The sequence below is a fragment of the Brachypodium distachyon genome, chromosome 1 (assembly GCF_000005505.3).
Source record: "Brachypodium distachyon strain Bd21 chromosome 1, Brachypodium_distachyon_v3.0, whole genome shotgun sequence".
NCBI classification, from domain to species: domain Eukaryota; kingdom Viridiplantae; phylum Streptophyta; class Magnoliopsida; order Poales; family Poaceae; genus Brachypodium; species Brachypodium distachyon.
The window spans coordinates 68,498,506-68,523,299 of NC_016131.3; the positions used below are offsets into that span (position 1 = coordinate 68,498,506).

Here is a 24,794-nt window from a genome sequence, read left to right on the forward strand (position 1 = left end):
TTGCATTGTTTAGACGTGTTTCATTGTGTAGGCACATGTCTATTTAGACAAAACTACAACAAGTAATATGGATCGGCGGGAGAACAATGTTTTCATCGTAGATATTTGCATACACATGGAAGCAAAACTTGATCTAGCATGCTTATCTGCTGTCAACTCACAAAAGACAAAACCAAGAGCCAGTAGTTAGCAATACTACAAAGGATTGGCGACTTAAGCTGTGTAAATAGCCCGAAGAAAAAAATAAGAAACAGGGTTGGCTATCCCATCACTATATCTTTCCGAGGAATATTCAATAAGGGTGACATAAAACTTGAGGTGCTCCAGTTCGATAATGTGGAGCCAGCAGTTCACCTGCTAGATGGAATGTTTCAGCACAATGTTCACCCTCCTCGAGCTAGACTTCACAATATGACAAAATTTGTGAAAATACACAATCCCTGTGAAGCCTTCTCACTGATCCAGAAATTCCAGACCAGTAGCTGTTGGCGTCAAGCCATGATTAGCCAAATATTCATCATTGAAAAACTTGCTTAGATGCCTCATCCCACTGTCACAGAGAATTGTCACAATTGTATGTCCTGGACCTAAATCCTGGGCAACTCTTGCAGCCCCAACACAATTCATGGCAGAAGAACTCCCGAGAAATAGTCCATCCTTTCTCAACAGGAACCTAAGTTAATGATTCAGGTATACTGAGGTCAGATAGTTGGAATTATTTTCTCGGTGTTGCCATCATGTTCAGTGAGAAACAATAGATAACTGCAAACGTTTCACTGACTATGTGCTACATATAAAACATGTTTAAGGCACCGATTAAGGCTTCCACTGAAAGTTAATCATTTCTCTTTCTTTTTTGGATGGGGTTGAGGAACTACATAACCCAAAAAAAAATGTTAAGAGAGATGGGCTACCAGTTTTAGGGAAACATTATAAGATCAGGTCCATTATTGAGATCCCAGTGCCCATTATTGTGATCAGTTAAAGGCAGACTTCAGTAAACATTCACGCGTATGTGAAACGCCATAAACAAAAAACCTACAATGCCATCTAGTGTTAAGAAAATTCTCATTGCTCATTCAGGTAATAACTGCTAGAAGTAAAGATAAACATAAACTCGGTAAGCATGTACCTAGACATCTCGACAGCTTCTCTATCTGTTCCTCGGTAAGCTCCATCCAGTTCTGCCATCATAAAATTTCTTGTCACCCTGTTGATTCCAATTCCTTCAGTAATAGTGTCAAAAGGATTCTTCAGCCTTTTGCCCTCAGCCTCCTCTTTTGTATACATAACCCCTCTAGTAACCTTATTAAACAGACCAGATCCAGGTGGGTCCATTAAAAAGCATTGTACATTTCTGTTCTTCTCCTAAATAAAGAATGTCATAGTAATGAACAAGTTGTTACTCAAAGAAAACATATAGAAGAAATAAAATAATAAGCATAAAAACCTTAAGATATCGCGAGACTCCAGCAATTGTACCACCAGTACCAGCTGCAGCAACAAACGCATGAATGGTCCCTTTAGTTTGCTCCCATATCTCAGGACCGGTCCATTCATAATGGGCTCGATAGTTAGCCAAATTCTCAAATTGGTCAGCAAAGAAACCGCCCTTTGAATCAGAAATAGGACAATATTTCCCAGTGGATGATAATTCAGTATTGGCATGTGCTGAACCGTTAGTTTGTTTGGTGTGCAGCATTTTAGTTTTGACATATGCTGAGCCGTTAGTTTGTCTGTCATTCGATTCTATTTGTGTCGATGCTATATTTGCTTCTAAAGCCCTTCTTCTTGCAATGTTGACAAAATGGTCTCTGTGAGTGATTGAAACAGGGCGCACTCGCTCCACGATAGCTCCAAGTGCCTCAATGATTTGAGACTGCAAAGAAATTTTTAGGTAAAACAAAATAACAGGAACATAACATTTGAAGAGAACTACCCATGTGAAGAATCCAGAGTAGAGGTCTTAATGGTCCCAACCAGGCCTGAAAAGCCTGAACCTGAATCCCAAAATATTAATACTTGGAAAAAAAACACTGTTATTTTCTTGAGTTATTGTTTGCGATGGGTCTTATCGGGCTTACTACCAGGCTGATGGTCCATACTGGGCCCAAGGCAAGCCTATTATCATTTATCAGGCCTGGTCTAAAGTGGTTGAGCTCGTCATTTAACAAGACAACTCAAGTAGCTATTCCGGATGCTAAACAGCAGAATGTTCTAATTAGTGCAACGAGAATACGAGAACAGAATATAAATTCCTACCTTCTCAACAGCAGCATCATCAGGGATAACAACATGGCATCTGCAGCCATAAGCAGGAGCAACAGTGGCCAGGCTAATAGCTGTACTTCCAGCGCTCCCCTCTGTTACTACACCACCACAGACAAGATCCCCAGATTTCAGAGCCTAATGTCAATAAAAGTTCCAGTGTCATGTTACGCTAAAAGAGCAGAGATACTTATACAGATAAAAAATACCGAGAATACCGTAACAAAAAAACTGGAAAACTGAATATATTAGCAAAATATCTCATGACTAATCCACTGAACAAACCAATGTAGACCCAAGTATGCCAGGAAGTAAGTCAGTATTATTACCTACTTGTTTGCATTTCACACAAATAAAAGCATAACTCAAAAACCCTTTTCTTTACTAATCAATAGTCAGAACTGAATGGTTTTTCCTATGAATGCTTTGCTCCAGAACTACTACTATGATTGTTCATTTAGCAAAGTAATCTTGCATGTTTCATAAACATATGAAACAAAAATATTGATGTCACCCTGTTGTTGACTTCCACTTTTCATCACATGATCTTTTAGAGAAGAAACGGTATGTATGCTAAACCCAAACTTACAAGTAACTATGTATTCGTTAAGGAAGAAACTGCGAAATCACTACCTGAACTTTACTTCACCAAATGACCAGCAAGGATGTGGCAGTGACCAACATTACATAAATTTTGGTCAGAACCTCACCATGAACTCTAATTTACAGTTCTCCCCTTCTAAAAACTAAAACTAAATTTACACTGAATTGCAAAAATTACCTCCTCGATGATCTTTACTGCCACGCGGTCCTTCACGCTGCCTCCCGGGTTCAGAAACTCGGCCTTTCCCAGAATCTGCAACCCATTCGATATATATAAAAAAAACACCACTTCAAAAACTAAAGCGGAGATACCCCACGCATATACCCACCTCGCAACCTGTGGCGTCGGAGAGGCTGTTGATGCGGATGAGAGGCGTGTTGCCGATGGCCTCCACAAGGCCCTTCCGCCTCGTCCTCCGGCCGCTCGCGCCGGTCGTGCGGGACCATGGGAACTTGGAGCCGCTCTTGTGGAGGAGGAGGTAGTATGCGAATAGGGATATGGCGGCGGCCGCGGCGGTTGCTCCTGCCGCCGTCGCAGCCGCCATCGGAGGAGGGGACTGGGCAGCGAACCTGGGCTCAGTTTCTTTTCTTTTTTTTAACGAAGGGCTCAGTTTTTCAGAGGGAGTTGCGAGGGACGAACCCGACTTGGTTCGACCAGAGTTTATCTAGCGCGTGACTGGTCGCCCAAGTAAGTCCAGCCAGCCACGTTCAGCTAGAGCGAACAGGTGTTATTTAGAGTCACAGATGTTTGCAGATTTTTTATAAATTTGGTTGAAGTTTAAAAACTTGACTTATGACAAAGTTAGGATTCCTGAAATTTAAAAACGGAAGAAGTGTATGCTTTTTTTAAGTTGCAACTTTAAAACATTTTAACTCTTAAATAAATTATGTGTTCTATTTATGATCTATATGATTGTAAAAAAAATGATATGTCTTCGTGGTTATTTTTGTTTTGACGATCGGTATGTTTCGACAACATTTTTTCCAACTTAGAGTTATCAACTTGAAATCGTATGCATTTGGTCACTCAATTGATAAAACCGAAATTTTTTGTCCTTCTTCCGGATTCAAACAATTTTGATTGGTTAGAACTCCGTGTGACACATTTTTACCGCAGATTTTTTCACGTCAAATATCACGATGCAGAGTTGAAGGATTAAATATATATAATTCAGAATTCAGAGAGGAAACTAGACACCATCGTGGCATCTAGCGTGCAAAATTATGCGGAAAACTAAGCACCAAGAGGGGACATGTAAGGGTGAGTTCGCTTTAAATATTTATTATTATATTTGTTTATGCCGTGCCAATTTGTTCAGAATAAAACAGCAGCGGAGTAAAAGTTAGACCAGCTCTCTGTTCCTCCTCGGTGCGTCCTAAATTTCCTGAGCTTGACATTATCAGTATGCACTTGTATTTTCTTTTTCGAATCAGAGTTCGAAGGACTCAATACATTAATTAAGAAAAATAAAATTGTCCAATAATTGTCAGAAAACTGGGCAAAAACCATCATAAAAGTCCATAGGGTCATTATGAAACATGACCGCACCAAGGATCACACTGACTGATCTGGTCACCCACACTCACTCAACGTACACTTTCGATGAAAGATTACCGTTGTGGTTGCACGCAAAAGTCATCATCATCACGCAGACACTAATCTTGACCTGACAACTCCGACTTCCTCCACCATGTTCAAGAACGGGGACACGTCCTCTGCAGGTATGCAAGATCGTGTTTGCATGTGCCAAACAGTCGGCCACCCTCGCTAACGAACAAAAGACGTCTATTATGATGGCGAGGTTTGGAAGAGCAATACGCAAGGCGTGCACCGCACAAGAACTTCAGAGATTGGACCACCTCTCACTAAGTTATCGTTATCATGCATCACTCTTCTAAGCAGGCGACTCTGACTCCCCAACTGTGAAGCAAAACCAACGTTAGAAAGCCAGCGGACACGTCAAAATGATTGACTACCAAAACCATTGCCGCAGCCCAACATATGCCCAACATCATTGTCGTTGTCACACAAGTCGCTAGTGGACACCATGCAGACCAGCCACCCACAACCATTGGTCTCATAACAGGTGTGTGTAAACTCCAAAAACGATGCCATGAGGGAGGGAAGCGACACAGAGAGTGTTGCCATTGCCCGATCCATTAGTGGATCTGAGGTTTCCCCAAAGCTTGGTTAGCGAGGAGAGAGTATCAAGACCAACGGAACAATGCCTTCAAGAAGGAGAACGACGCCCACAAACATCGCCATCATTTGCCCCGACTGAGGCAGGAGCGCGGCTTTTCGCCGAGACTGCTCCACCTTCTCCAGCGGATGGGCTTAGGTCGCCGGCGACGGCGAGGGGAGTGAGGAGGGCTTGGGAGGTCAGGGGCAGCGGTTGGGGTTTAGCCCGAGCCACCCCCGAGAGCGTGTTTTAATTCAATTATTATATGCACTTGTATCAATACGCCATACTAGCTACTATTGTGAATTGCATGAACTACTGAACTATTTATCTCCCTATTATGTGATCTAGGCCTAGCTGAGGAGCTTCTCCTATGCCTCGTCCGTCCGTCACATTATGCAGCAGTTGCTGGAGGCAGCGCCTAGTTGCCGGGTCATCCTGCATTTGTCATAAAAACAGTTAAATGTGCATTCGATTAAAACTTCAGGTTTATTCTTTTAATGAAATGGTAATGCCCGATGGGGCTAATTAACTTGACTCACTAAAAGACAGTCACTGAATGTCCCATCTTTCAGCGCGGCAGGAAGGCAATGTCCCAGTGCAGCACGGGCCCTAGGCAAAGATTGGGAAAAGGAAAAAAAGAAACGCATGTGAAGAAATATATAGATGTAAAATCATTCATGTAACATAAAAGTGGCAGCACGAACCTGAGATCATCTGATAACCTGAGGTAACATCGGATGATGTGCTTGAGCAATCTCGTGGCTTTGGAAGGCTGATCAGCAAGTGAAACTACCATGTTTGATAAAATAGTGGCCACGGACACCATACGCTCAGGGGTGGCACAGACGTAGGACAGTCCAACATCATCAAGCATAATCTTTTGTACAATGTAGGTAGCCACCTGCGCATAAATTTGACTAAATTAGTGAAATTGAAATGGTGGGGCTACTTGTTCTTTACTGCTACCGTTCGTAATGATGGGGCTATTTTCTACACAGGCTTCAGAGTTCAGACAGCCAAATGATAAAAACAACTTCAGCTTTGCTGGTACTAAACAGAGAGAAAATGATGATGTTTTAGATGTGGACTTAGATGCTAGCTGCGTACGGTTTTTGATAGCTCAGTGCCCATCTCCATGGTACGCAGGCACAGAGGAATTATTTCAGTTTGCAGAAGAAAACTGGTAACCTTAGTATCATCGACCTGCATGTATTACAAGGTAATCAACTTGATTTCCATTTGCAGAGTTAGTATCATAAACACATGCATTTATCTATCAGCTTTCTCTTGAAATAAAGTATATAGAAAGGTACTGAAATAATAACAACATGAATCTCCATCGATGCGACATTACAGAATTAGTAGAATGGATGAGCTCGTGTAAGCTTCCACATGTATGTTAATTACCTTAACAAGAGCACCGATAACACCCAAGCTGGTAAGCCGCAGGTACTCAAAAGGTCTTGTTTTGCTGGTGGTACTCAAGAAAGGGTATAAGAAGAGTGGAATGCTAGCTGAAAAGAATAAATGAAGAGGGATAGTGAAAAGCCGACAACAGCAATATGGAAAAATAGAATTACAAATCCTCAGTGTATATGAACTTTATATGCAGAAGGACGAGCTCGTTTACCATTTAAGAAAGGGATCCTCGTCTCAGGGTGCGATGCAATACACTGCAATAATATTTATATGACAGAAAAAACAACTTAGACAGCAAAGATATATAGCATCAACATGGCCAACTTAAAGCGATCTTATTTTGTGCTATCCCTTTTTACATCTATGTGTACCTGAAGAAGTGCAAGGGCGTTGCAAACCCGGTTTGATGCGCCTGGAGTTAAAGTTGGCGGTGAAAGTGCAGGATAGATCCTCACAATATCCTATTTCCCGAATTGACAAATATAAAAAGTGAGAAGGATTAGCTGAAATCTCAATAGGTTTGAAGAACACAACATAAGGAATAAGCTATTCAAAAATCTGTATTTTTCATCCCTCGAAAATCATGAAAGTTCACTTTTGGTCCGTTATCTTTTCTTGTACACATTTAGTGCCCCGTCTATAAACTGAACAAGATTGGTTCCTCAGCCCAACAATTTTGCCCCACTTAAGCATTTGAGGGACGGAATCTCTACAGAAAAAATACAAGGGACCACAAGTGAATTTGTTGACAGTTGAGGAACAAAAAATATACTTGTCTCTAAAGTAAACACACAGATTAAAGAACAGATTCGTCTATAACATAAACACAACATAAGGAATAAAGCAGGAGTGCAGCCAAATTGATCTTGGCAGCACATATGCTCGTGGGATGAACAAAAAAAATCCAAATTTGGGCCATTTATTATGTGGCTGTAAAGTTTCCTGTAAAAAAAAATACCCTTAGAAACAAAAAAAAAGAACCACTGCTCCAATTTTTCCAAAACATCTTTTTAGAGAATTTCTTCAGAAACTTGTGTTTCTTACAGGTGTTATTTTTCCATTAACATTTACATGCGTAAGTTTCTTCTGAGTTTTTGGCATTCATAAGAGAATTGTTATTTTTCGCCCAAGAACAAGTGCTCCTACGTGCACCTTCGAATTACCATAAAGTAGTCTCAAAGCTCCGGGTTCTTTTTTATCTTAATTCCTAAGCACACAATACACATAGGAGGACAGAGGAACTAATTATGCATACCTGAAGCAGAGCAGCAATTGTACCAAACGAGTGCCACAAGAGCGGAGCCAGCAGATCTTGGCATATCTCCCTCATCTGGGAAAAGAAAAGCGGGCACATTTACTAGCTTATTGATATTTTCTCTTGCCTAGTTGCCTTAGCGTGTACCCTCTCCGTTTCATAAAAATTGGCACGGTTTTAAACTAGAACTAGTTCAAAGCGGCGTCAATCTTTGTGGAACGGTTGGGAGTAATCCACAGTATCTTAGTTCAGGCTTTATAATTACAGAATTATTATATTAAAAAACCCCACTGACAAATCGTTTATAAAATCCGTTCTCGTCAGCAGGCGCTTGGAAGAGCTCGTGGACGAACCTTAGCGAGCTGGAGGAGGGCGTTCTCGCGCAGTTTGGGGTTGCAGATGTCGAGCACCAGCTGCTCCGCGGACGCCATCTTCCTGTCATTGCCTTCCTGCAAGCCGGCTGTGCCGCCACAGATCGGAGAGGTACACGCCGCCAAGGCCCCGGCGAAGGAGAGGGAAGGCTGCAGATTCGTCATGCCGCACGAACTACACGATAGCAGCGGCCAACACAACATTAGGATTTGGATGGATTTAGAGGGCCGATCGAAGGCAAGGAACGGAACAGAGAAAGGTGGAATCAAGGAAGTTTAATTTAGGGTTTACCAACAGAGGAATCAAACGAATTGCCGACGGATCTCTACTCCAGTCAACCCCCGGTATGTGGAGAGGGAAGTAAACCGCAGAGCGCGGCGCGGTGGCCGCCTTCGTTGGCTTAATACCAAAGGAACGAGCACACGCGCACGTAGAAACGAAACGAACGATCTGATTTTTGAACTATTCTACTCCCTCCGTTGCATATCAAATTACTTTCTATTCAGGTATCTAAACACTTTTTAAACATAGATACATTCATATTTGAAAATTTTGAGTCACTTAATATGAGACGGAAGAGTACAACTTTTTTTTACAGTTTATCAAGTAAATTTACAAAAACAAAATATAGTAATCCCTATTAATTGTCTCAAATTTGCCTAAATATGGATATATAATATATGTCTAAAAAGCGTCTAGACACATGTAGTATTTCGACAACTAATATGTATCAGAGGGAGTAGCAATATTTACGGTGTCAAGTAAATATACTATGAAGATATGTGTATGACATATTTAACAAAACTACTTTGAATTTATAAATGTTGCTACAGTAGATATTTTTATAAATTGGAATTTTAAAATGCTTGACTAGAACATCTTATATTAAGGAACATATGGAGCATCAAATGTTTGATTAGTACGTAGGGCATGTACAATGGTTGATAAAACTGCCTTATCTTAGGTGTTCCACGTCAATTAGAGAAGACAACAAAACATACGTATAATGGGTTATCTCTTAGTGTTATATCTTAGAATTAATGCTTAGATGAATAAAATTAACTAAATAAATGTTAAGAAAAGGTGAAATCTAGTATTCCCTCCGTCCAACAAAGGATGTTTCAACTTTGACTAAATTTTGAATGCATCTATACACTAAGTCATGTCGAGATACATCCAAATTTTGAAAAAAAATAAGACATCTTTTATTGGATGGAGGGTACAATGGGAGATTTGTCTTATCTTTGACTTATCATTCTTGTAAAGAGATAATCTCTTAATTGAGAGAAGGCTTGTGACTTTTTTCATTTCTCTCTTCCATGTCAGATGTTTTATCTTATGTGGCATCGTTAAAAAAAACTAACGTCGATCATATTGTACACGCTCGCATGACCTTGCAAGAACCAGTACACAAGAGAAGGTTGAATAGAACTCTTTTAACTGTATCGGACCAACGGTGTTGAAAAGTACTCCCTCCGATCCTAAATTGTTGTCGAAATATTACATATATCTATACGTCTTTTAAAAATAGATACGTTCATATTTAAACAAATTTGAATCAACAATTTAGAACGAGAGGCAGCAGACAAAATCTAAAGACGGATATGCAAGAACGAGCTAGCCTCCATATCACCTGGCTTATGTTCTGGACTTCTGGGCTTCTGGGCCATCCCGCTGCCGAGCGCCCTCCTCGCGCCAGCGCCGCCACCCCTCTCTCCTTCTGGCCCATACCGCTGCCGAGCGCCGCCCCAGCCCCCTCGCTCGTCTTCCTCGTCGCGCGAGCGTCGCCACCGCCGGTTGGTCTCCCCGTCGACTCTCTTGTCCCGACCGTTTCTCCTCCCATCACCCCACGAACCGATTCCGCACTTTAGCTCCTCCTTAATTTTCTTTTTTGAGGCCAGCTCCTCCTTATTTTTCTCCAATTCGTAAATGAGGCAAAACTCAAGGTAGGGCGGCCGCCCTACCTTGCCCTGCTTGGTCCTCCGCCTGTGCTTAGAAGAGCACATCTGTCCTGAGCTCCTAGCAGTTTGCTAACTCATGTTGTATGCTCATCTTTACCTTTGTATCAGCATCCCTATTGGGAGAAGCAATGTCGGGAGTAATGCCTAAGTTCGCTGTTGCATCCATGGTGATGTGGATGGCCCCAGCTGCAATTTTGTATGGGTTTCACCACCAACTTTTCCCAGGTTTGACTGCTGTACCACTTTTAGATGTACTTCATATTTTCTGTGGAAGTGAAGTGCATACATTTATATTTATAAGGAAGCAACATTCTACTCCTTTGTCAGGTGTAATTCAGCTTTCATCCTCGGCGCAAACTCTGGTCAGTGGTTTCCTTGCTGTCATATCGGTTAATCTGGTGATCGGCTTCTACATATACATGGCGTTGAAGGAGACTCCCGCCAAAGAGCCACAACCTGATGCAGCCTTCCTGGCGAATGCTAAAGCAAGTATTAACCGGCCAATATCTTCTCAAGTAGGTGATGATTCCCAAGGGAAGGAAAGATGGAGTAGGAAGAATTTGAGAAGAGTGCTCTTTTGAGAAGTAGGGGAGCTATGAATCTTTTGTACTATATAAATCTATGCTTGCCTTAACTCATGGTGAAGCAGTGTGTCCTTACTACAGCTTGTTTGCATGCCTAAATGGGTGAATTTATGTATCTGCCTGAAACTATTTGAGATTTAATTTTCTTTTGCAACATAATTATACTGAATCTTTTCTGTTCAATGACTGATTACTGTTGAATATATTAGGTTTATTATTATATGAAGGGAATGATTCATATTGTTCATGCTTTTAATTTTCCATGTACTCATACTCATGTTGCTATAAGGAGCCATTTCATTTTCTCTTTATCCACTAACATATTGACATGAATTTTTATTTTAAAGCAGGCAACTGCTTTTCCTGAAAAACACGACAGTTGATTTGTTTGCATATTGCTTGCCTTGTGTTAGCATTAGCCTATGAGCACCCTTTATTTTTGTCATCTTGCCACTCATGTGGGGCAATTAAAAAGTAAAATTTTAAATTAGAAGATATTGTGAATAAAATGCTGTAGTTTGAAACAGTGAAATTCCACAAGAATCTATGACTACCATATGCATTCAAAGGCATCCTTATAAAGGATACTAATAGCATGTACTTTAAATAATAAAGGATCAGAAACTGGGGACAGAATACTTATAGAACAGAAATTCAAATAAACAGCATAGACACATTCGTTACTTCTCTTTGCATTGCTTCCATTACATTAGCACCAACTTTCTTATTTTGTGTAAATGGACCTTTCCCCAAAACACCCTTAACTGCATTTTTATTTTTTATAAGCACAAATTGCATTGCTAAACCTTATGGACCAGGCACAGCTTTTACATGTACAAGAGAGAATAAAGAAACAAGACAACATGAGCTTGTGGTTTTGTTGTTCAAACAATCTCCCAAGTTGAATAATTTGCTGAGAGGCATACACACTCTTCAAAATCACAACGCTGCATCTGTATATGAAGCAAAGAAATGGACAATGTCAGCTCCAAAGAAGTTCAGGTGCAATTTCGAGTCCTATGCATATCCTTCAAAACATAGTTTTAAAATTTTCCGAGATAATTGACAAGAAATAGTAATAAATTGTTCAGTAGGAACAAATTATGTCTCCAAATACTTTTGTAGGAGCACGTACAAATACTAGCAAAGAAAGGAAATTGTTTACCTGTACATGATAATTGCTACTCGCCCTTCTGGTATTAGGTATCCTCTTTGCAAAAGAAAATCGTCAGTTTTCCCTGTTACCCTTGGTACTCCTTGCAGCATTAGAAGTATCAGATTTTCCCTCATCCAGGCTCTCCAAATCCATGTCTTCATGATCTTTACTGCACTGAACTCCACAATCTCCATTAGCATCAAATACAGCTTGTGTCTTCACGCCACTGTGTCCTTGCACATGTTGAGTAATCAAGTGTAGCTTATAATTTGGATTCTGTTCTTTGTTTTCTTTCCCAGCATCGCTGGTCACTTTACTTCTCGTCGCCCACAGGTGATTCCTCGCAGGACGTTCTCCTCTACCTGCAGCAGCAATTCTTGCTCTTGGACTGTCAGTTCGTTTAACAATTTTCACTTTCTCCACAGACTCGGCTCCTGAATTAGGTTGTTTCAGCATCTTCCCTGCTGTGGACGCCCTTGGTTGAGACGTTGGCCTTCTCCTGTCAACAATACCTTCAAACGAGGACGGTTGCTGTGACATTCTGGTTGTGCTTGCTTGTCTTGGTTGAGATGTTGATCTGTTTGAGGTGGCTTTTGTGTTGGCCTCCTTGGCAGGCGCGTTAGATTTTTCATTTTTCACTTCCTCCTCCAATGATTTCACTCTCCTTTTGAGTTTGTCCTGCGAAAGCACGGAAGCAACCGATGTTGAAACTATGAGGTAAGAATCTAGTGCTGCAAACTGCTTGAGATAGTCTTGCTGAATTTCTTACATTGAGTTGGCCTTCCGCCTTCGCAGACCTCTCGGCTATGGTTATCTTGTCATGCAGCCGCTTTATCTCTCCCTGGATGATCGGTATGTCATGGTTAAATTCAGGTATGGAACTGCAACAGCATTACAGGTGCATCGATCGCTCCATCTTTTCTGTACCTGCAGGAGCCTTCGTTCTTCCAGCCATCTCTTGACTGGCATCAGTTTGTCAGCATCATCCTTCCATTCGTTTGCCGTTGTCGTTGCCACACGGTTGACATAGACTTTGGCTCGAGCTAGCTCCCTCTCGAGTGTCTTCTTCTCCTCCTACAAGGCTACAAGCTCAAGATCGATTTGAAACAAACGAGAATGGGATCGATCCAACTTCTGAACCCTGACATGATCTCACTTACATTCAACCTGGCAGTCTGGTTCCGGTAGAAGTGCACGGCGTTGGTGACATCGCTGGTGGCAAGAATGGACTCCTCAAGCTCGCCGATGGTGTGGGTGAGCTTCTCGATCTCTAGGACTTTCTGCCGGTTACTCTTCTCCAGCAGTCTGTTCTCTTCCTGCAGGTTTGGCACGACAAACAAGAAAAAGAAGGTTTTGTTACACACAAAAGAAGATTCAATTACGACGCAAAGTTTCTCTTTGCACGGAAAAAGCGAGTCGACTGCCGTGTCAATAATGGATTTATGTGTTCACAGACATGGTAGATCTCCATCTGTTTCTTCAGCTCAATGTTCTGGTTCTGGACATCCTCTACAATCAGCGCCCTCTCGAGCGCGCTGCGCAGAATATCCCCGGCCTCGACAAGCGCTGCCTCGTTGAGCTTCAGGTGCCGTTCTAGTGCCTTCTTGTCATCCTGGAGCACCGCAATCTGAGAAGTACCGGACGAGTAGCCACATGTAAGCATGCTATGAGGGTTTGCTAACCACTCTGCTAAATTAGTGCTGAATCAGGCTTCACATTAATGTACCTCGTGTCTGTACTTCTTGATGTCAGACTCCAGGGGTGCTATGATGGCATCGAAGGGAACCACTTCCTCGTCTTTCTGGGACGAGTGGATCCTCCTGAGTGTTGCCTCCGCGGCGAACTGTGCTGATAACGCTTCCTTCCGCTCATTGCTTAATCTTTTTACATCCAGATTCTGCCATATCAAATTTACCCGTCAGATAACTGGGAAAGAAACAAAATAGAGGTATTTGATTTGATGTTCAAATTGGATGAGCTAGATAAGTAAGCAACCTTCTGCTCAAGCTGCTTCTCCAGGATCCTCCGCTTCTCGTCCTGCTTCTTCAGCTCCTTGCTCAGCTGCAGCGATGCCAAGTAAAATTACTTTTACTGTCTACTTCAGCACAGTGAATATTGGAAAATTGTATTCAGTTAGCAAGCAGTGGGAAGTACAAATTAACTTAGGCCAAATACTCAAGCAAGCAAAAGGGAAAGTTAACTCGTGAAGCAAATTACCTCAGCAATCGCCTTGTCCTTCAGAGCTTCTGTCACCTTTAGGCCTTTTATTTCACTGTATGCGTGTCCTAACTCTCTCTCCTTTTCTGCAGGAAATGCCAAAGTTTAAACCAAAGCAGGCATGCCACTCTCCTCTAATTTTGATCCTTTGTAGAATAACCTTTTTTAGAAGAAAATATTCTGGTGAAACATTATGGAGTGTATAGTTTTCTTCAAAAGCTGAGAATAAAAAGTAAGATCATTATTGCTCCTTTTACTTTTTGACAAAAGAAAGCGTGTTTCTCTTTGTTCGGAGTGAAACAGAAGTAATTTGCATCAGCATCTAGTGATTGAATGAGACGGATGACAGTAACATCTTTGATCAATCAGTCTTGAAAAAGTAACCTGCTGGAGTGTTATTCATTGCAAGTTTGCATTGCAATTCCTTAAGAATAAGGTTAGGTGAATCCCACTACCAATGAAAAGGTTCAAAACATGGAAATTGATGGATGCATTTATGTTATTTTAGAAATTTGTGGGGATTGTGCATGGTTGCCAACAGATTTTGAAATGGTTTCATCAAATTTAAATCGGATGGAAGTGCAAAAGCAACAAGTTGTTTTTTTAAGGCAGCTGGACTAATTAGCCGTATATGATCGTGCACCTCACACAGGTCACACAACACACCAACACAGTACTGCCGGCACAACTGACTTGGCTTGAATGCTTGATGATAATTAAGCTGCAAATTGCAGTTCAGTACACAAGTGCAAATCAGCAAAGCTAACACACTACCAGCTGTGTATACTAAATTACTAGTAATTCTCACCTTTGCTGACATCCTACCTACCAGTTATGTTAACTTCTCCAAGGTTTTGTCACACCATTGAACCTGAACGATCTCTCCTGTAGCATACCTTTTGGTGTTCCGTTTTTGCCCCAGTTAAAAAATTATTTATGCGCTGAGGCAAGAGCATGTTGTAGAAAGGCAAAATGGGTGTTTTCTCTTGTTTTCAAAAATGGAATTTTAGCGTGCTTTGGTGTTCATCAGAAACACCTGATATCTTGCCACCGTACCAGCGTTGTCTTTGTGAAGTTACTTTACCTGTGCTATTACATCAAGAAAGTAGCTAATGTCCCACAAGAAACAAAAAAACAGTAGCTAATAAACTGGCTTTTGGGTACCACACCACAAAAAATATTTTCAACTTGCAGCATAGCATGTGGCAACAGGGTATTCAAAAACGGCTTCCTTGAACTGCACTAAACCAGCTACTGTTTCGAGTACTCAATTTTTTAGACTCGTGCTGCTACTGTACAGTTTGGGGCTGCCAGGTCGGACAGTGTTTTGCGAACTCGTTTTTGAACACATTCTTATAGTCACACGACAATATGCATATTGACCGAATGAATTAATCCATGTGTTACCCTGTTACTTAGGCGAAAATTATCTGCTCCCTGTTTTGCCAAATATACGTACTGCTGCTCTTATGGGGCTTTGGAGTTTGGATACAGATGAAAACCAAGTTAATTTTCCTCTGGGCCTAAATAGCTGCAACTAAAATAGGGAAGTCCTTAATTAGCTCTCACACACAACCATAGTACAGTACTGTAAATTAATACACACAAGCAAAGTTGCGCCAGGATATGTATGTTCTTTTCGTGCACAATATACAATATATGTCTGCTCGTAGGAACGAATTAAGCTTAATTCAGTTTGGAAACGTAGGAGGTTTAAATTTAATTAACGCAAGGATGCCTGTTTCATCAATGGCCTACTAGTTAGTCCTCTTCCTGGCAACATGTTACCCATGCATGGCCAAAGCCGCAATTTCCCCCCGTCAAAAATCATGTGCATGCATGCAAGATTTATGCGCATACAATACAAGCATGTGTATATATGGCTAGCTTAATTACTAGCCAAACGAATTAACAAACCTCTGAGGAGATTCTCCAGCCTATTGAGCTCGTCGACGACGGGGTCAGAGTGGCCATGGAACATCTCCCTGCCGCCATGGTCGACCTCTCCCAAGCTACCCATATTGTATATACCTAGGAGTCAGGACCCTTTCTTGCAACCAGCACACACACCTAGCTAGCTTTGGTATGGTAGCTAGCAGTTGCTCTTCTTCTTCTCACCTACTGGGAAGAAGAATTATCTTGATCGAGGACACGGAATTAAGCAAAGGTGCAGACCGGCCCGTTGCACACCCAGAGTTGGGTGAGTTCGGTTGGGATTATATGGCGACCGAAATGCCGGGTGTCTTGAGGAGCACCCCGTTGTCGCCGCGCTTTGGCGAAGTTGACTGCCGTTTCTGTGGACAGTGGAAAGAGGGGCGCGCGGAGGCCGGAGGGGAGGAGTGCGGTTGAAGAGATGGCAGCACGCCCCCCGGCCGAGGTGACAGATGGAGCCGCGTTCTTCAGAAGCCGGCCTAGCTAGGCGCACCGTGCGCGCGCGGAGCTGGCGCGAGAATGACACTTGATTTCGGTGGACCTTTTCCTCGGCCCGGGTCGCGATACCAGCAGTGTGCAAATATGTTTTTCTTTTCCTACACACGAGAAGTGATCTTTTTTTTTATTTTCTTTAAGAAACATGAGAGGTGATCGAGTGAGTTGGTGCGATCACCCAACTGCTGCATTGCATTGCATATAATAGTTTGCTTTGAATGCTTGTGTGGATCAATTTTTAGGACCTAAACACGGAAACTCAAAGCGCATGGAAAATCCGAACATGGAGTTATGTTGAATTCTTTTGGGAATTTTACGTTTATGTTTTCTTTACTGTTCATTTCGGGAGCATTCATGCATGTCCTCTCATGCCATTTTGCCTCTCTCATTTGTACCCACGACTTGTGGGTGGGGAGGCTACGGTCTTGAGATATACCGTTCAAAACTAACATTGGTGCTGTTGTTGTTCTCGATAACAATTAGAGTAAGGGTGCCAAAGTTCGGTGGCACAAGTACGAGTATAAAAGTAGGGCGTGTATGCCGGCCTTATAGCGAAGGTTGCCGTACACTTGGACAAGTTGACACGTCGATATTTTTTGAATATATTCGGTCGACCTTCGGGTGCGACTTAGTCCTATGTTAGGAGAGGCTCCGAGGGGGTCGTTAGCCAAAGTTTTCGGGTCGATCGAGACTCCCCGAATCACTTAGCGAGAGGTTAAAAGGGGCCGCCTCGTACTTGGGCCGAACGAGGCTTCCCAAAAGCAAGGTCGAGATACTCTTAAGACTCTAACCCGATTCCCTCTCCTTCGGGATCGGGCCGAACGAGGCTTCCCGAGATCCCGAAACTAGCTCCTCTCAAAGAGGCTCTCTAGCCCTCTCCCCTTGAGTTTATTCAAGTGAGAGGGAATGGTATATGCCCCCATGGGAGGTATTTATAGCGTAGGTGTCCATGACAAAAGACCATGACTACTCTTAGGAGAGAGAGAAAAGTGGAGACAAAATGATAAAAGTAGCTTTTTGATCCATAACTTTTGTGTGCACCATGTGGGAAAAGTGGGTTTTGGTCCATGCTCCATCATGGACTAAGGGCCCGCTCCTCACACCTTTCTTGCCCCCTACTCTAGCTCATTTGACTATTTGACCATGGCATGAGAGGCTTGACTTGTTGACTTGTCTTCCTTTGCCACGTAGGATTGACCGTGCCACGTGAGCGTCTTGACTCGTGCTTGGAAAATGTTGACCCAGTCGTCACCACATAGAATTTACGGCCCGGCCCATATAGAGGTTTTATTTTACTACAACAGTAGCCCCCTTGAGCTGGAGGCATTGAGAATGACTTCGGGACAATCTTCGATGCGAGACTTCTGAGATTTTCCTTTCGCGAGAGGAAGAGATATTTTGGTGGCTTTCCTGCAAAAAAGGAGCCATGGTGGCGTTTTTGGGGTAATTCCATGCCTTCGGCGGTCTTCTTTGCGAGAAATCGGACTTCGGGGGTATTTTAGCAAAAAACCGGGACCCTAGGGGTCTCTCTGCAAGAAAACTAGTGTCCCGGAGGACTATTTTGCAAAAATCAGGGACCCCGAGGGTCTCCCCGAAATTTCCGCGGTCTCATTGACAATTTTCCCAAAATCTTGGGCTTTTGGGAAGGTATGGCCAGCTCTCCATGGGTCGAGCATTGAGCTCTCGGGTGTGGCTGGCCTCACCGGTTATTTCGTCGAGCACCTTTGGTGCGAGCCGCGGCTGCCTTCGAGCGACGGAGCTTCAGGGCGCCTGGCGCGGCGGGCATGGTTACGATGCGGGCGACGTGCACGGGGGCGAGCTTGGAGTTGGTCAGCACGGAGCGGGCGCGTGGGCGCGGGCGTCGCGTTCGCCGGGGCGCGCACCCGGCGCGGGCGGCGTGCACGGGGGCAAGCTGGGAGTTGGCCGGCACGGAGCGGGGGCGCGGGCGCGAGCTGGGAGTTGGCCGGCACGGAGCGGGGGCGCGGGCGCGAGCTTCCCGTTCGCCGGGGCGCGTGCACGGGGGCGAGCTGGGAGTTGGCCGGCACGGAGCGGGGGCGCGGGCGCGAGCGTCCCGTTCGCCGGGGCGCGCGCGGGGCGCGTGCACGGGGGCGAGCTAGGAGTTGGCCGGCACGGAGCGGGCGCGCGGGCGCGAGCTTCCCGTTCGCCAGGGCGGCGTCCACGGGGCCGAGCTGGGAGTTGGCCCGCATGGACGGGGCGCAAGCTTCACGCTTGCCGGGGCGCGCGCGGGGCGTGCACTCGGCGCGGGCGGCGTGCACGGGGGCGAGCTTGGAGTTGGCCGGCACGGAGCAGGCGCGAGCTTCACGTTCACCAGGGCGCGCGCGCGGGGCAGGCCGGACGCGGCGCGGGCACGGCGCACGGGAGCGCGCGCGGGCTTGCGGGGAGAGGCGCGGGCGCGGGCGTGCGAGTCTCGTGCGGCAGGACGTGGACGAGCTCGGCGCGACGCGCGGGTGCGCGAGCGGCGTGCGGCATTGCGCCGAACACTTGGAGGGCGTGGCGATAGTTTTCTCCCCTTTTTTTTTTCTCTTTGCGCGCTTACGGGCCGAGGAACTGGTGGGCTGGAGGCCCGTGGAGCTCGGGCACCCCTTTCCTTTTTTTCCTTGCGCGCCGGCAGGCCGAGGCCTTCGGCCTGGGAGGGTTGGCCTCTCTTCCTTTTTTTTTGCTAGCTAGTCTCTTTGTGATTTCCCCGTACTTACTACTAACCGTTGTTGATTCCTTGTTTGCGTAGGTGAGATGGCGGGTCCTGACACCGAGCCTGCGACCGAGAGGGGGCCGTCCAAGGGCTCCGCGGTGGAGCGTGCGGCGAACCGACCGTCGAGGAAGAAGAAAGTCGCCTTTCGACCGCGGGGGGATCCTCCGATGGTCCCGATGGCTCCGATGGAGGGTGGTTGGGCTCACGACTACCTTCTCCCGTCTTCGACGATCCCCGAGGACCTTGTCCAGCCGGAGGAGGCGGGATACTTCCCAAGGGGGACGGTATTTTGCCCGACGGGGAGGAGTTCAAGCTCGACCACAAGCAGCGTCCAGGGTGCATCGTGGTGTTTTCGGCCTGGTTCCATGCTGGCTTGTGTGTGCCCGTCCACCCCTTCCTGATGGAGTTCTTGGAGACGTACGGCATCGAGTTGGCCTAGCTGCACCCTTCGGCGATTGTGAAGTTGAATGTGTTTCGCTGGCTGTGCGAGACGGCGCTTCACGAGGAGCCTTTGATGAAACTGCTGCTGTTCTACTTCACCGTGGAGGTGAGGGAGTCGCTCACTCCTGACGGCTTTACCCTGAGCGCCTTCGGTTCGGTGAACCTGAGGCTTCGTTCCGGCTTTGGAGACGACTTCATGCTCATGCCGTGGAGGAGCACGGTGAAGTTGTTTGACAAGTGGGAGTCCGAGTGGTTTTTCCTTCGGGCTTCGAAGACGCGTCTTCGACACTCAAGCGATCTTCCTCAACACTCGGGGGCTGGGGGCCTCAAGGAGGTGCCTCACCCAGGCGAGCTTCGGTCGATCGACCTTTGGAAGGTGACCAAGATCAAGGAGCTGTCCGCCGAGAGGAGCTTCCGTGACCTCATGGAGGAGATGGTGATGGCGGGGTGCTTCATGATGAGGAGCCATCCATGGTCCGAGCTTGGGATTCCTCGGGCTTTCAGTCCTCCACATGCCTTCACCACACGTGAGTGCCGCTTCCTTTTTCCTTTCGGGGTTTGGTCGTTTTTTCCTTGCGGTGGTACTTAACGACTTTGGCTTGTCTTTTTTCAGCGACGTTTTCCGAGGAGAGGGCGGTGCTGTGGGCCGCGCAGCTGATAGGTCCGTACGGCGGGCCGGAGCACCGTGGCTACGAGACCAAGATCAGCGGCGGGGGATGTCATAACATCATCGCGAAGTGCTTCGGGAAGATGGTGCCGATGCGACAGGATCCGAAGTTCGGACGCCTCCTTCGAGTGGGCGATCGCTACTCCCGCTTGGCGACACCGTCGATGCTGGCGGTAGGGTCCAAGTTGCGGGACACCTGCGAGAAGGTGAAGACGGGGACGGCGGTGCTGGGCCTGGCAGTGCCTATTGCGCCGGTCCCGAAAATACCTCGTACGTCTAGTGGATGCAAGAGGAAGGCTCCCCCGACTCCTCTCCTTCTTACGACTATGCCTCGGCGGATTCGGCGGATCCCGTCGTGGGTGAGTCGAGGTCCCCTTTGAGGGTGACCTCGGACATGCACATGAAGGGGAAGATCGGACTTGAGCACGTCCTTCCTCCTTCGAGCCACGAGGTTGAGGCTTTCACTCGCGAGACAGGGCTTCGGCTGCGGAGCGACTCGGTGGTGGAGTTGTCGACCGGAGCCAGCGGTGCGAGCATCCCAGTGTTCTCCATCGGTCACGAGCGTCCTGAGGAGGATGCTCCTACCTCGGGTGAATGCCTTTCTCTTTGGCATTGTAGATCTTCTTTGAAGATTCTGACATGGTTTCCTTGGTTTGCTTTCAGGTGCGAGGGTCAGCTTGCTGAGGAGCGCCAGGCGGATGAGCTTGCGAAGACTCATCGAGTCGAGGAGGACTTGGTGGTGGCCAACCTTGATAGGGAGCACGCTCGAGCGGAGGCTGATTCCCTCAAGGTGGAGTTGGCTGCTGCGAGTGACGGCCCGATGCTCGCTTCTCGTGCTCGCCCTCCTTCAGATCGTCGTCCCGAGGTGGTTTCGGTTTTGCTTGCTCAGGCCACCGAGATTCGGGAGACGATGATTTGCTTGAGGAGCGTTTCCCAGCCGGACCTTCCTCCGTGTTGCACGGTGGATGAGGCGAGCAGGGTGCTTACTTCCCAGGTGGAGCTCATCGAGCCTACCGAGAAGAAGTGCCTCCTGAGTACGGGTGTTCGACTTGTTTCGTCGGTGGTTGCGGCAGTCCTGGACGGCGGTGCCAGGATGAGCGGGCTTGAGGGTGAGATGTCTCACGGGGCGAAGAAGTTTCTGGCGGACCAGGGTGCTCCTCTTCGTGCTCGGGCTCGACGCTTCGTGCGTTGCCTTGAGCCCGCTCTTCAGGAGGGTGATGGTGAGGTGTGAGCCTCGTCGCCCTCGGAGGTGGTGATGTACCTCAGCTGCTTACTTATGCGATGTTGCATATCTCCACTTGACTTAGCCTCATGGCTAGCATGTTTAGGCTTTTAGTCGTAGAGGTTGTGTGGCAGCTTTTTTGTTGTGTTTCATGCTTCACTATGTAGTCAACATTTTCGGAAATGTTAACTTAGCTCAGCATGTATTTCTCATGTTTCACCATGTAGTCGACATTATCGGAAATGTTAACTTGGCTCAACATGTGTTTCTCGGAGTACTACATTTCCTTCTTGTGAAGTACTATATTTTCTCAGTTTATACAGCTCGCGATCTTTCGCTATGATTACACTTTTGTGTCATCAATTGCTGTCGCCGTTGGGATACGACTTGGCTTCGGTGCCTTAGGCCATGGTTACTCGCCATGGGCCCTAGTACCCTTTTGAGGGTCACTATCGATATGCCGGTAGTGATCCGGACATTTCGACCTGTCGTTCGGGAAATTTCATGCGGAATTTTCCCTCTTCGGACTTCAGAAAGCTATGCTTTCCCGCGATTATTATGGAGCTTTAACCCGGTTACTATCATGCAGGCCCGCGTGCAACGTCTCGCATACGGGTAGCATGGTTCTCCGAGGTAAGTAAGCTCATGCATAACTCGCTTATTTACAATTCCCCTTAAATGCGTTTTAAGGAGTTTCCGGCCCTCGGAGGACTTGGTTCTACTTGGTGGATGGCCTCGAGGCACGCTAGGATCCACCAAGGAACAAATTGCTAGTAGCGACCTATATCCGTGGACATTTTCAGAGGATGCTCGGGCCAACGGAGGCCTTTCCGCGTTCCTCGGTGAGCGGCACAGGGGCAGCGGCTCTTTTACGACGATGAGTCGTGTGAGTGTCTCATGTCACTCTTAATTTTTCCTCAAGGACTTGCTTTATTTATACTTGCTTCCTTGTCTTAAGGTATGGCCCGATGGGCACTTACAAGCTTTATGTAGACGTGGCCTCGTTGGCGCTTATGATCACTCGAAGTTTCGTAGGGAAGAGGCCGGTTGGGCGCTGATGATCTCCTTTCGGGAGCGGCAAGAATTGCCCTTGAAGGTCCTCCTTAGGCGTAGAAACGCCGGAGCTTGTCGCCGTTTCAGGCATGGACAAGATTTTGCCCTTTCATATTCTCGAGGTGGTACGCACCATTTCCCAATACTGCGGTGATGCGGTATGGTCCTTCCCATTTAGGAGAAGGCTCGTTCCCGCACCCTTGTGTTGTAGAAGCGTGCGGCGCTTTGCTCGTAGACGGCGTGCCTCATGAGGGCTTTGTCACGAGCTTCTTCCACAAGATCGACGGCCGTCTTGTGATGCTCTTCATTTTTGATGAAGGCAATTGGGGTGGCTTCTTGGAGCCTTTCGACCCGAGGTGAGCGAAACTCAACCTCGGTGGGAAGAATTGCTTCGGCTCCATACACCAAAGAGAATGGTGTTCGGCCCGTGGAACGGCTTACAGAGGTGCGTATTTCCCAAACCATGCTAGCAAGTTCATCTCCCCATGCTCCCCTTGCTTTGCTAACCGTGTGCTTTACCCTTCGGCGGAGTCCTTGGAGGATTAGTCCATTTGCCCTTTCGCATGCACCGTTGCTCTTGGGGTAAGCTACGGATGCGAAGTGCAGCTTGATCTCAAGGCATTCGTAGAATTTGATGAATTCTGCACAGTCGAACTGTTTGCCGTTGTCCACGGTTAGCTCTCGCAGGACACCATATCGGCATATGATGTTTTCCCAGAAAAAAATTTGAACGGCCTGTGACGTGATCTTGCCAAGCGGCGCTGCTTCTATCCATTTGGAGAAGTAATCAATCATCACCACGAGGTACTTGCAGCCCCCGTTGCATGCGGGGAAAGGCTGGAGGAGGTCCATTCCCCAGCGTGCAAATGGCCTTGTTATCAGGATATTCTTCAGGGAAGTCACGGGCGCATGGATTGAGTTAGCCATTTTCTGGCAAGTTTCGCATTTCTACAATATGGTGATTGTGTCTTGCACCATGGTGGGCCAATAGAATCCCTGACGTAAGGCTTTTGCTGCGGTGGCCCTTGGCGCAAGATGGTGGCCACATATCCCTGAATGGATTTCCAGGAGGAGCTCGGCTCCTTGGTCAGGAGTTATGCACTTTAGCAACGCGGCCGCTCCTTTCTTGTATAGGATGCCGTCAAGGAGGACGTACATCTTGGCTTTTGTGAGCAGAGTTTTGGCGCTTGGGCCTTCCGCTTCTTCGTCCACCGCCTTTCAAGGCGCGGATAATCGGTGTCATCCAAGAGGGTGGAGCGTCGATGACCATGCTAGTCTTTGAAGCTTCGTCAAGGGCGTCGGTTTCTTCCTTTATGGATGTGGCGCGAATTACTTCGAAGAATGCACCGGGTGGCAGAAGTTCTTTGGAACCGGCCGTTCGGGCTAACCTGTCAGCCAGGTGATTTTCTCCTCGTGGAATGCGTCGCGCCCCCATGCCCAGGAAATACCGTTCCATCTTGCGAACTTCTTTGATGTATTTCTTCATTCTTTCATCAAGGTATTGATATGACTTGTCCATTTGGTTTATCACTAGCTGGGAGTCTCCCTGGATGAGAAGGCGTCGGACTCCCATGGCCTTGGCCAGTCGAAGTCCGAGAATTAGCTCCTTGTATTCTGCCATATTGTTGGTGGCATTGAAGTCAAGATGGACGGCGTACTCCAAAATCTTTCCTTCGGGGCTGATGAGTATAACTCCAGCCCCCGCACCGTCGAGGCGTTTAGAGCCGTCGAACCTCATTATCCAATGTGGTTCGGGGGGCTCGGTCTTGGATGTGATTTCTTCGGGCAAGGCTGGTGGAGCATTCCACTCGGCCACGAAGTCAGCCAAGACTTGGGATTTTATGGCCGTTTTCGCCGTGAGTTTCAACGAGAAAGGCGCCAATTCCGTTGCCCATTTGACGATTCTTCCGGTGGCCTCCTTGTTGCCGAAGACTTCCTTGAGTGGAAAGGTAGTTGGCACCATGATGGTGTGGCCCATGAAGTAATGACGGAGCTTTTGAGAGGCCATGAGGAGGGCGTATGCGATTTTCTCGATCTGGGTGTATCGACCCTTTGCTCCTCCCACAGCTTCGCTCACGTAGTACACCGGGCGTTGTGACCCATCTTCTTCCTTCATGAGTGCTGCGCTTACGGCGACCGGGGTCACGGCGAGGTATAGGAGCAAAGGCTCCCCTTGTTTTGGGCTGAGAGAAGTGGAGGGGTTGACAAATAGGTCTTGAGCTCTTCGAAGGCCCTTTGGGCTTCGTCGATCCACTC

The 24,794-nt window shown here is 46.5% G+C and overlaps 4 protein-coding genes across 7 annotated transcripts; 1 reads left to right on the top strand and 3 right to left on the bottom strand.

The window, feature by feature from the left end:
• Window positions 1–110: 110 nt before the first annotated feature.
• Window positions 111–3,516, bottom strand: LOC100832897 (cysteine synthase 2). 2 transcript variants are annotated; one of them, XM_003558445.4, is made up of 6 exons: window positions 3,201–3,516; window positions 3,050–3,124; window positions 2,263–2,406; window positions 1,451–1,879; window positions 1,133–1,368; window positions 111–673 (listed from the first exon to the last, which is right to left on the bottom strand). In XM_003558445.4, the coding sequence occupies exons 1-6, from the start codon at window positions 3,414–3,416 to the stop codon at window positions 454–456; spliced, it is 1,320 nt and encodes a 439-aa protein (XP_003558493.1). In that variant the 5' UTR covers window positions 3,417–3,516; the 3' UTR covers window positions 111–453. The 2 variants fall into 2 exon arrangements, with proteins under 2 accessions (XP_003558493.1, XP_010228966.1); XM_010230664.3 differs by having other exon boundaries at window positions 2,263–2,369; window positions 3,201–3,477.
• Window positions 3,517–5,296: 1,780 nt separating this feature from the next.
• LOC100843842 (CCR4-NOT transcription complex subunit 9) lies at window positions 5,297–9,866 on the bottom strand. Of its 3 annotated transcripts, none has more exons than XM_024457331.1 (10): window positions 9,734–9,866; window positions 8,082–8,274; window positions 7,729–7,803; window positions 6,845–6,934; window positions 6,685–6,727; window positions 6,462–6,568; window positions 6,162–6,257; window positions 5,759–5,955; window positions 5,594–5,663; window positions 5,297–5,489 (listed from the first exon to the last, which is right to left on the bottom strand). In XM_024457331.1, exons 2-10 carry the CDS (start codon window positions 8,262–8,264, stop codon window positions 5,379–5,381), a joined length of 972 nt encoding a protein of 323 aa, XP_024313099.1. In that variant the 5' UTR covers window positions 8,265–8,274; window positions 9,734–9,866; the 3' UTR covers window positions 5,297–5,378. The 3 variants fall into 3 exon arrangements, with proteins under 3 accessions (XP_024313099.1, XP_003561885.1, XP_014751937.1); XM_003561837.4 differs by lacking the exon at window positions 9,734–9,866 and adding an exon at window positions 8,392–8,546; XM_014896451.2 differs by lacking the exons at window positions 6,162–6,257; window positions 9,734–9,866 and adding an exon at window positions 8,392–8,546.
• Window positions 9,867–9,889: 23 nt separating this feature from the next.
• Window positions 9,890–10,865, top strand: LOC100844146. Its single transcript, XM_014896485.2, has 2 exons — window positions 9,890–10,286; window positions 10,389–10,865. Exons 1-2 carry the CDS (start codon window positions 10,145–10,147, stop codon window positions 10,640–10,642), a joined length of 396 nt encoding a protein of 131 aa, XP_014751971.1. The 5' UTR covers window positions 9,890–10,144; the 3' UTR covers window positions 10,643–10,865.
• A 400-nt stretch (window positions 10,866–11,265) lies between these two features.
• On the bottom strand, window positions 11,266–16,300 carry LOC100833207 (microtubule-associated protein 70-4). The gene is made up of 10 exons (XM_003558446.4): window positions 15,936–16,300; window positions 14,019–14,104; window positions 13,797–13,862; window positions 13,528–13,698; window positions 13,258–13,428; window positions 12,962–13,117; window positions 12,729–12,875; window positions 12,571–12,642; window positions 11,811–12,479; window positions 11,266–11,598 (listed from the first exon to the last, which is right to left on the bottom strand). Exons 1-9 carry the CDS (start codon window positions 16,036–16,038, stop codon window positions 11,874–11,876), a joined length of 1,578 nt encoding a protein of 525 aa, XP_003558494.1. The 5' UTR covers window positions 16,039–16,300; the 3' UTR covers window positions 11,266–11,598; window positions 11,811–11,873.
• Between the last annotated feature and the right edge of the window lie 8,494 nt (window positions 16,301–24,794).

Excerpts from the sequence above, each read along its gene's own strand:
- LOC100832897 (XM_003558445.4), bottom strand. The coding sequence starts at position 3,416 with ATGGCGGCTGCGACGGCGGCAGGAGCAACCGCCGCGGCCGCCGCCATA. Across the intron at positions 1,880-2,262 it reads ATGATGCTGCTGTTGAGAAG|TCTCAAATCATTGAGGCACT; the intron begins GTAGGAATTTAT and ends ATTTCTTTGCAG. Across the intron at positions 674-1,132 it reads GAAGCTGTCGAGATGTCTAG|GTTCCTGTTGAGAAAGGATG; the intron begins GTACATGCTTAC and ends TCATTAACTTAG.
- LOC100843842 (XM_024457331.1), bottom strand. The coding sequence starts at position 8,264 with ATGACGAATCTGCAGCCTTCCCTCTCCTTCGCCGGGGCCTTGGCGGCG. Across the intron at positions 6,258-6,461 it reads TTATCGGTGCTCTTGTTAAG|GTCGATGATACTAAGGTTAC; the intron begins GTAATTAACATA and ends TAATACATGCAG. Across the intron at positions 5,664-5,758 it reads AGGTTATCAGATGATCTCAG|GGCCCGTGCTGCACTGGGAC; the intron begins GTTCGTGCTGCC and ends ATCTTTGCCTAG.
- LOC100844146 (XM_014896485.2), top strand. The coding sequence starts at position 10,145 with ATGCTCATCTTTACCTTTGTATCAGCATCCCTATTGGGAGAAGCAATG. Across the intron at positions 10,287-10,388 it reads TCACCACCAACTTTTCCCAG|GTGTAATTCAGCTTTCATCC; the intron begins GTTTGACTGCTG and ends CTCCTTTGTCAG.
- LOC100833207 (XM_003558446.4), bottom strand. The coding sequence starts at position 16,038 with ATGGGTAGCTTGGGAGAGGTCGACCATGGCGGCAGGGAGATGTTCCAT. Across the intron at positions 14,105-15,935 it reads GCTGGAGAATCTCCTCAGAG|AAAAGGAGAGAGAGTTAGGA; the intron begins GTTTGTTAATTC and ends CATTTCCTGCAG. Across the intron at positions 13,863-14,018 it reads AGGACAAGGCGATTGCTGAG|CTGAGCAAGGAGCTGAAGAA; the intron begins GTAATTTGCTTC and ends GCATCGCTGCAG.